Raw genomic sequence first — 9,500 nt, 5'->3', positions numbered from 1 at the left:
ACCATTTGATACCAATGGTTTACACACAAATTGATTGTAAAATACCACAGTGAATATGACTATTTCCTTCCAATGTGACTGACACACTCAATTTTTTTTGGATCCTTTGTCAGATTCCTTTTCAGCTCCAGAAATTTGTTCTCATAGTTTCTGATCCATCCTGTTACCTCCAACAGTACTGCAGAAATTTATATTATAAAGTGATGAACACTAATATGGCTTGGAGAATCTGTTTCCTCTCCCAAACTAGAGTAGGAATCATGGGTAACTCCCTCCTCATCCCTTTCTACCTCTCCTCACTCTTCTTGGGTTCCAAGCCAAAGCCCACAGACCTGATCATCATCCACCTGTCCTTGGTCCACACCATGATGCTTCTAACCAGGGGGATCATCATAGCTGGAGAGATGATGGGGATGCATCTTGTACAGACGAATGTTGAGTGTAAGCTGTTCTCCTTTCTATGCCGCATCACTAGAGGCCTCTCAATCTGCACCACCTGCCTCCTGAGCATGGTCCAGGCGATCACCCTCAGTCCTAGCAATTCCTACTTGTTCAAACTGAAAGTTAAAGTGCCAAACTTCACCCTCCCAGTCTTAGGCATCATGTGGATTCCAAACATGCTGATAAGCACCAACCTCCTGTTCCAAATGGTGGCCTCCCACAATTCAACCAGCACCGATAATAATTGTTACTTTGTGCCTATCAACACACTCCTCCAGGGACTGATTTTCACTTCCATGGCTCTCCGTGACATCTTATCTCTAGGGCTCATGAGCTGCTTCAGTGGCTACATGGTCCTTCTCCTTCACCGACACGGGCACCAAGTCCAGCATCTTCACAGCCCCCTCCAAGCTCCTGAAGCATCACCAGAGAGACGAGCAACCAAGACCATTCTGCTGTTTGTGAGTGGCTTCATGCTCTTCTACTGTGGAGACTTTGTTCATTCCCTGTTTCTAGGGACATCCATGAAGAACAATGCTGCCCTGTTGAATGCTAACATTTTTGTGGTCAGTGGATATGCCACTGCCAGTCCCTTTGTGTTGCTCACCTGCAACACGAGTCATAAAGTTTCTAGGTGAATTTCTGAGGAATAAGACCCTCAAATAATCTCATACCATTCTATCTACAAACCCTCTTTGATACAAGGAAGGAAAACTTTGAGACAATAATATCACCATTAAAACAAAGACATCTCTAGGCCCAGTCCATGGAAATAATCAGGGCCTAATGAGGGATTGCAGCCCTGAGAATTTCTACTCCAGACACCCCTCGTTTGGTCACTTTTTCAGACCCCTGGTTATGGTCCCTCTAACTACCAAAATGCTTTGCTAGATGTCTCTGTGAGGTTCTTCTGTTGGGCTCACTGACAGTTTGTTTTGTTTCCTCTGTTTATATGTGGGAAGAGGCATGGTCCCGTTGAAAGAGCATGAGCCTGGGATCCAGAGGACCTGGGTTCCACTTGCGTGCTCTGGGACCTTGGGCAAGTCACTTACCTTCCCTCTACCTCTCTTTCCTCAACTCTAAAATGGGAAACCAATGCCTGTTCTTCCTACTTAGACTTTGAGTCCCATATAAAGCAGGGACAGGGTCTGACTTTATTGACTGATATCTATTCCAGTGCATAGAACACTGTTGACATGTAAGAAGCGCTTAACAAAGTTATGTATTATTGTTATTATTACTATGATGATGATCATCAATAAGCATCATCATTGAATAAAGCAGTGGAGACTGATTTTGTACTCCTTCATTCATTCAATCATATTTATTGAGTGCTTACTGTGTGCAGAGAACTGTACTAAGCTCTTGGTTTCTCCTCATCCTTTGCCATCTTCCCCATTTAACTGCCTTTAAGGAAGATACAGAGACAGAGCAATGAAGGTAAATATAACCATAGGTACCAACCTGTGAGTGTCCAGCTGTAGAGTTAAATCCATTATTTTCACCCACTACTCCCTGTGCTTAATATCCAGCCCAGGTCACTGACAAGGCCTGATAGATTCTAGATCCAAAAGAAGCTGTAAAAAACCCCAAATCTGTCATTTTGAATCTTTCCTTTCCTCTCCACCATCATGGCAAATCCTGGATCAAGCTCTCTTCATCAACCACCTCGGCAATGTGTCAGCCTCCTCACTAGTCTCCCTGCCTCCAGTGTCTCTTTTCTAAGTTAGTAGGTTTTAGTATTTAAGTGTTTACTATGAGGCAAACACTGAGCTAAGCACTCAGAGAGACACAAATTCTAAAATTCACTCTGCTGCCTGGATCATCGTTCTGAACACAAAGTCTGTTGTCTGGAGCAAGGAGGCTTCCATTCTCACTACCATTTTAGCTACTTAGTTTGAAAACTGATATCTTGAATGGATGAATTTGTGATTTAGTTCTGTTTTGTAGTGTACCATCATAGTTATATAGAGCTGTCTACCACAATTTAAATTTTGATCCCTCTGTGTGTAAACTATCTGCCTTTCATTTAAATAATAGTAATAATAATAAATAAGAATATTTGTTAAGCCCTTATTATGTGCCAAGCACTGTGCTCAGTGCTGGGTAGATACATGATAATTAAGTCCCACATTCATTCATTCATTCATTCAATAGTATTTATTGAGCGCTTACTATGTGCAGAGCACTGTACTAAGTGCTTGGAATGAACAAGTCAGCAACAGATAGAGACAGTCCCTGCCGTTTGACAGGCATACAGTCTAATCGGGGGGAGACAGACAGACAAGACCAATGGCAATAAATAGAGTCAAGGGGAAGAACATCTCGTAAAAACAATGGCAACTAAATAGAATCAAGGCGATGTACATTTCATTAACAAAATAAATAGGGTAATGAAAATCTATACAATTGAGCAGAAGAGTACAGTGCTTCGGGGATGGGAAGGGAGATGGGGAGGAGCAGAGGGAGATGGGGGGAAAAGAGAATTAAGCTGTGGAGAGGTGTGGGGGGGAGTGGTAGAGGGAGTAGAGGGAGAAGAGGAACTCAGTCTGGGAAGGCCTCTCGGAGGAGGTGAGTTTTAAGTAGGGTTTTGAAGAGGGGAAGAGAATCAGTTTGGCGGAGGTGAGGAGGGAGGGCGTTCCAGGACCGCGGGAGGACATGACCCAGGGGTCGACGGCGGGATAGGCGAGACCGAGGGACGGTGAGGAGGTGGGCAGCGGAGGAGCGGAGCGTGCGGGGTGGGCAGTAGAAAGAGAGAAGGGAGGAGAGGTAGGAAGGGGCAAGGTGATGGAGAGCCTTGAAGCCTAGAGTGAGGAGTTTTTGTTTGGAGCGGAGGTTGATAGGCAACCACTGGGGGTGTTTAAGAAGGGGAGTGACATGCCCAGATCGTTTTTGCAGGAAGATGAGCCGGGCAGCGGAGTGAAGAATAGACTGGAGCGGGGCGAGAGAGGAGGAAGGGAGATCAGAGAGAAGGCTGTCACAGTAGTCTAGCCGGGATATAACGAGAGCCTGTAGCAGTAAGGTAGAGGTTTGGGTGGAGAGGAAAGGGCGGATCTTGGCGATATTGTAAAGGTGAAACCGGCAGGTCTTGGTAACAGATAGGATGTGTGGGGTGAACGAGAGAGACGAGTCAAGGATGACACCGAGATTGTGGGAAGGATGGTTGTGCCATCCACGGTGATAGAGAAGTCTGGGAGAGGACCGGGTTTGGGAGGGAAGATGAGGAGCTCAGTCTTGCTCATGTTGAGTTTTAGGTGGCGGGCCGACATCCAGGTGGAGACGTCCTGGAGGCAGGAGACGATGAAGGGAGGGGAGAGGACAGGGGCAGAGATGTAGATCTGCGGGAGGGGGAGAGGACAGGGGCAGAGATGTAGATCTGCGTGTCATCTGCGTAGAGATGGTAGTCAAAGCCTTGAGAGCGAATGAGTTCACCGAGGGAGTGAGTGTAAATGGAGAACAGAAGAGGGCCAAGAACTGACCCTTGAGGAACTCCAACAGTTAAAGGATGGGAGGGGGAGGAGGCGCCAGCGAAGGAGACCGAGAATGACCGGCCAGAGAGGTAAGAGGAGAACCAGGAGAGGACGAAGTCCGTGAAGCCAAAGTGAGATAAGGTATGGAGGAGGAGGGGAGGCAGCAGAGAGGTCAAGGAGGATTGAAATGGAGTAGGAGCCACTGGATTTGGCAAGAAGGAGGTCATGGGTGACCTTAGAGAGAGCAGTCTCGGTAGAGTTGAGGGGATGGGAGCCAGATTGGAGGGGGTCTAGGAGAGAATGGGAGTTAAGGAATTCTAAGCATCGATTGTAGACGACTCGTTCTAGGATTTTGGCAAGGAAGGGTAGTAGGGAGATAGGGAGATAACTGGAGGGGGAAGTGGGGTCAAGAGCGGGTTATTTTAGGATGGGGGAGACGTGGGCATGTTTGAAGGCAGCGGGGAAGGAGCCATTGGAGATTGCGTGGTTAAAAATAGAAGTTAAGGAAGGGAGGAGGGCAGGGGCGATGGTTTTAATAAGGTGAGAGGGAATGGGGTCCGAGGCTCAGGTGGAGGGGGTGGCACTTGCGAGGAGGGAGGAGATGTCCTCTGAGGATACTGCAGGGAAGGATGGAAAAGTAGGGGAGAGGGTTGGTGGGGGTAGGGGAGAGGCGGAGGGGTGACTTTGGGGAGCTCAGACCTGATTGTGTTGATTTTTGTGAGGAAATAGGTGGTCAGATCATTGGGGGTGAGAGATGGGGGAGGGGGAGGAACAGGGGGCCTAAGGAGAGAGTTAAAGGTCCGGAACAATTGGCGGGGGTGACGGGCATGGGTGTCGATGAGGGAGGAGAAGAAGTTTTGCCTGGCGGAGGAGAGAGCAGAGTTAAGGCAGGAAAGGATAAATTTGAAGTGTGTGAGGTCGGCTTGGTGCTTGGACTTTCGCCAGCAGCACTCAGCAGCTCGAGCATAGGAGCGTAGGAGGCGGACAGAGGAGGTGATCCAGGGCTGTGGGTTAGTGGAGCGAGAGCGGCGGAGGGAAAGGAGGGCGAGAGAGTTGAGATGAGTAGAGAGGGTGGAGTTGAGAGCGGAGACCTGATCATCGAGAGTGGGAAGTGAGGACAGGGCAGCAAGGTGAGGAGAGATGCTTTTGGAAAGACGGATGGGATCGAGAGAGCGGAGGTCTCTGTGGGGCAGTAGCGAAGATTTGCAGGGGGAGGGAGTGTGAGAGATGAGGCAGGTGAGAAGGTAATGGTCAGAGAGAGGGATTTCAGAGTTGGGGAGGGAGGAGATAGTGCAGCGGTAGGAGATGACGAGATCGAGGGTGTGACCGAGTGGGTGAGTGGGCGCGGTATGGTGGAGAAGGAGGTCGGCAGAGTCGAGGAGGGATAGCAGGCGGGCGGCAGAGGAGTCATCGGGTACATCCATATGGATGTTGAAGTCTCTGAGGATTAGAGTGGGCAGAGAAAAGGAGAGAAGGAAGGTGAGAAAGGGGTCAAGGTGGTTGAAGAAGTCGGAGGTGGGACCAGGAGGGCGGTAGATGACAGCGACAAGTATCTGGAGGGGGTGGTAGAGGCGAATGATATGGGCCTCGAAGGAGGGGAAGGAGAGGGAGGGGGGAGGAGGGATAGTGCGGAAGCGGCAGCAGGGTGAGAGGAGGAAGCCGACGCCTCCTCCCTTACCGGTGAGTCTGGGGGAGTGGGAGAAGGAGAGGCCTCCGCTGGAGAAAGCAGCGGCAGAGACCGTGTCTTCGGGAGTGAGCCACGTTTCTGAAAGGGCAAGGAGGAGGAGAGAGCGGGAGAGGAAAAGGTCATGGACGAAAGGTAGCTTACCTGTAATAGAGCGGGGGTTCCAGAGGCCACACTTGAAAGTAGCTGTGGGTGCAAGGCGGGGAGGGGGGAAAGGGCGGGGGGAGGGGAGGATTTGGATGGGAAGGAGGTGGCGGGGCCCTGGACAGGGAGAGGGGGATGAGGGGTAGCGGTAGGACAGGAGGACTGGGATGGGGCGTGGGCGGGGAAGAGAGAAGGGGGGAGGGGGTGAGGAGGGGGTTTGGTGGGGGGGAGAGTAGGGGGAGGGGGAAGAGGGGTAGCGCTGGTAAAGTGGGGTTCTAGGGCGGGGGAGGGGAGGCGGGGAGGAGACAGAGGAGAAAGCGGGAAAGAGCTGAGCGAGAGAGGGGAAGGGGAAGGGGAGGATAGAAAGGGGCGGGAGGGAGGAGGGGGGGAGGAGGAACATGGTGAGGCCAGAGAGGTGGGTGGCAGCACTGACAACAATAAACAGTAATAAACGAAATCGGTAATATAGCAACATGATACAGTATGATACAATACAGTAGTGTTAATAAGCGGGCGATGACCAGGGTCGGGGGTAGGCTCGATTAAGGGCCGACCTGATTAAACTCAAAGTCAGGCGGCTGGTGATGCCAGAGAGGTGGGTGGCAGCACTGACGACAATAAACAATAACAAATGAAATCGCTAATATAGCAACATGGTACAGTAAGACACAATACAATAGTGTTATGTGTTTTAGAGATATTATATTTGAGATGACAGGAGGACATCCAAGTACAGATGTCTTGAAGGCAGGAGGAAATGTGAGACTGCACAGAGGGAGAGAGATCAGGGCTGGAGATATAGATTTAGGTGTTATCTGCATAGAGATGGTAATTGAAGTCATGGGAGCGAATGAGTTTTCCAAGGGAGTCGGTGTAAATGGAGACTAGAAGAAGATCCAGAACTGAACCTTGAGGGAATCCCACAATTAGGGTGTGGAAGGGAGGGACGGAGCCCACGGAAGAGACTGAGAATGAGTGGCCAGAGAGGTAGGAGAATGAGGAAGGGACCGTGTCAGTGAAGGCGAGATTTGATAATGTTTCCGAGACTGGGTAATGTTTCTGAGAAGAGGAGGATTAGAATGGAGTAGAGGCCATTGGATTTGGCAAGAAGGAAATCATTGGCCACCTTTGAGAAGGTCATTTCTGTGGAATGAAGAGGTTGGAAGCCAATGTCATCCTCCAGAAGAGTAAAAATGATTCCATGTGCATACTTCCTTTTCCATTTCCTTTCCATCCCTTGCCATCCCTTTTCCACCTCTAAAATTTCAAGTCCCATCCACTCTCTGACCCTCCATGCTGCTCCCAGCACACTCCAAGACCACATCCCAGGGATAAAAACTGCTTCTTTCCTCACCCACAGCATGGAGCCTCCACAAAACTCTGCATAGACTACTACCTGCAATTATGCCCTGGAAGCAAAACTCTGAGGAGCCTGCATTTCTGCTCTTTTATCACAGCATCCCGATTTTGTTTTTATTTTGTGCATTTATGTGTGTTGCATTTATGTGTGTTGTATTTTAACGTTTCATTATTCCTGGTTTGTCTGTTTTGAGTCCTTTCTCCTCATTTATACTCTTGGACTGTGAAACTCTCTGAGAAACAGGAACCATGCCCAGTTTCCACCTATTTATTTTTTTCAGAGCTTTATGCAGTTCCTTGCACACAAGAACCATTAAAATAGAATAACATTAAAATAGAACAATAGAAAATACTATAACTACTGCTACTACTGCAACAGAGAAGTGACATGAAGTAGCATAGCCTAATGGAAGGAGTCCGGGCCTGGGAGTCTGAAGACCTGGGTTCTAATATTGGCTCTGTCATTTGCCTGCTGTGTGATCTTGGGCAAGTCACTTAGCTTCCCTCTGCCTCATTTTCCTCATCTATAACATGGGGATTGAATACCTGTTCTCCCTCACACCATCTCCTGTCCTGTATGCCAAATCAAAATCCCAGCAAAATGTAACCTGTGGAATTCTGGTCCATTATGGGAAAAATCCCCTTCATCACCAACCTGTTCCTGACCCAGATACTGCTGAAGTAGGGAAACAGTGTTGCCTAATGCAAAGAGCATGGGCCCGGGAGTTGGATGGCCTGGTTTCTAATCCCACCCCTGCCATTTGGCTGCTGTGTGACCTTGTGTAAGTCACTTAACTTCTCGGTGCCTCAGTTCTGCTTCTGCAAAATGCAGATTCAATACCTTTTCTTCTTCCTACTTGAGCCCCATAAGGGACCAGAGATATGCTATCTACTATAGCCCTTAGCAGAGGGCTTGGCCCATAATAATCATATGACAAATCCCACAATTCTTATTATAAAATAAAATCTGGACTTTGACCTCCCTTTTAGTGATTGAAGAGTGGTCCGCAGAAAAATCCCCCTCAGGTAGGGGAAGGGGAAGGGGAGGATAGGAAGGGGCGGGAGGGAGGAGGGGGAGGAGGGACATGGTGAGGACAGAGAGGTGGGAGGCAGCACTGACAATAATAAACAGTAACAAACGAAATCGGTAATATAGCAACATGATACAGTATGATACAATACAGTAGTGTTAATATAGCAACACGATAGGTATGATACAATATAGTAGCGTTAATAAGAGGGCGATGACCAGGGTCAGGGGTAGGCTCGATTAAGGGGCGACCTGATCAAACTCAAAGTCAGGCGGCTGGTGAGGCCAGAGAGGTGGGTGGCAGCACTGACGACAATAAACAATAACAAGCGAAATCGCTAATATAGCAACATGGTACAGTAAGACACAATACAATAGTGTTAATAAGCAGGCGATGACTAGACTCAAAGTCAAGCGGCCAGCGGCGGAGAGAGTCCCAGAGCTCATGACCAAATGTCCCTGAGGCGGCGGGGGGCGGGGGGAGGGGGCGCTGAGGTTGTCCGGGGTGGGTTGCGGCCGTAGGCGGTGGCTAAGGTAAGGTAACATGGTGAGAACGAGGACAGCGTCGCCCGGGGCGGGGGCGGGGGAGATGAATCACCTCAAGGGGGAAGAGGGAATGAGGGCTTCCCAAAATGGCCGCCTCGGGCGGAGTGGGGAAGCGGTTAGGGAGCACAATGTCCCCGGGCCCGAGCAGGGGGACACAATGTCCCCAGAGGACACAATGTCCCTAGGGCCGAGCAGGGGAGCACAATGTCCCCAGGGTCGAGAAGGGGAGCGCAATGTCCCTGGGCCCGAGCAGGGGGGGTGGAATGGGAGCTGGTGGCTGGGGGTCTGCGGGGGCGAAGATCCTTAGTGTCGGAGTTCCCGAACGGGGGTGCGGAGGTCCAGGTTGGGAAAGGATGAGGCGGGCGCGGGTCCGGGCGGTCCAAGGCTCAGCTCCCCGGAGGAGGCGGAGGAGGCGCAGATGAGTCGGCGAGCGGCAGGCGAAGGGGGGGCTTGTCGGGAATCGGGGTCGGGTGGGCCGAGGCTGCGCCTCAGGGGAGCAGAGATCCCGAGCCCACGAGGTAATGGCTCCAAGGATCCAGGCGATGACAAGGCTCAGCTTCCCGGGAGAGAGGGGCGGTCTTGGCGTGGATGAGTCGGCGGTCGGCGGCCAAAAAGCCGCTAAAGTCGGCGGTCGGTGGCCAAAAAGGCTGCTAATAACAGGTTGAATATGTAGGTTGAATGAGATGAGTCTAGGAAAATGCCAAAGTAATGGACTTGTGAGATAAGGAGAATGGTGGTGCCATGCACAGTGATTGGAAGGCCATTAGATGACAAGGTTTGGTTGGGAAGATGAGGAGTTCTATTTTGAGCACATTAAGTTTGAGGT

The 9,500-nt window shown here is 50.2% G+C and overlaps 1 protein-coding gene across 1 annotated transcript; it reads left to right on the top strand.

Moving 5' to 3' along the window:
* Nucleotides 1–215: 215 nt before the first annotated feature.
* On the top strand, nucleotides 216–1,079 carry LOC114813744 (putative vomeronasal receptor-like protein 4). The gene has a single exon (XM_029070442.1). The coding sequence runs from the start codon at nucleotides 216–218 to the stop codon at nucleotides 1,077–1,079; it is 864 nt and encodes a 287-aa protein (XP_028926275.1).
* The last annotated feature ends 8,421 nt before the right edge of the window (nucleotides 1,080–9,500 follow it).

Source organism: Ornithorhynchus anatinus, chromosome 8 (assembly GCF_004115215.2).
Source record: "Ornithorhynchus anatinus isolate Pmale09 chromosome 8, mOrnAna1.pri.v4, whole genome shotgun sequence".
NCBI lineage: Eukaryota > Metazoa > Chordata > Mammalia > Monotremata > Ornithorhynchidae > Ornithorhynchus > Ornithorhynchus anatinus.
This window is presented reverse-complemented; position numbering and strand designations above follow the sequence as displayed.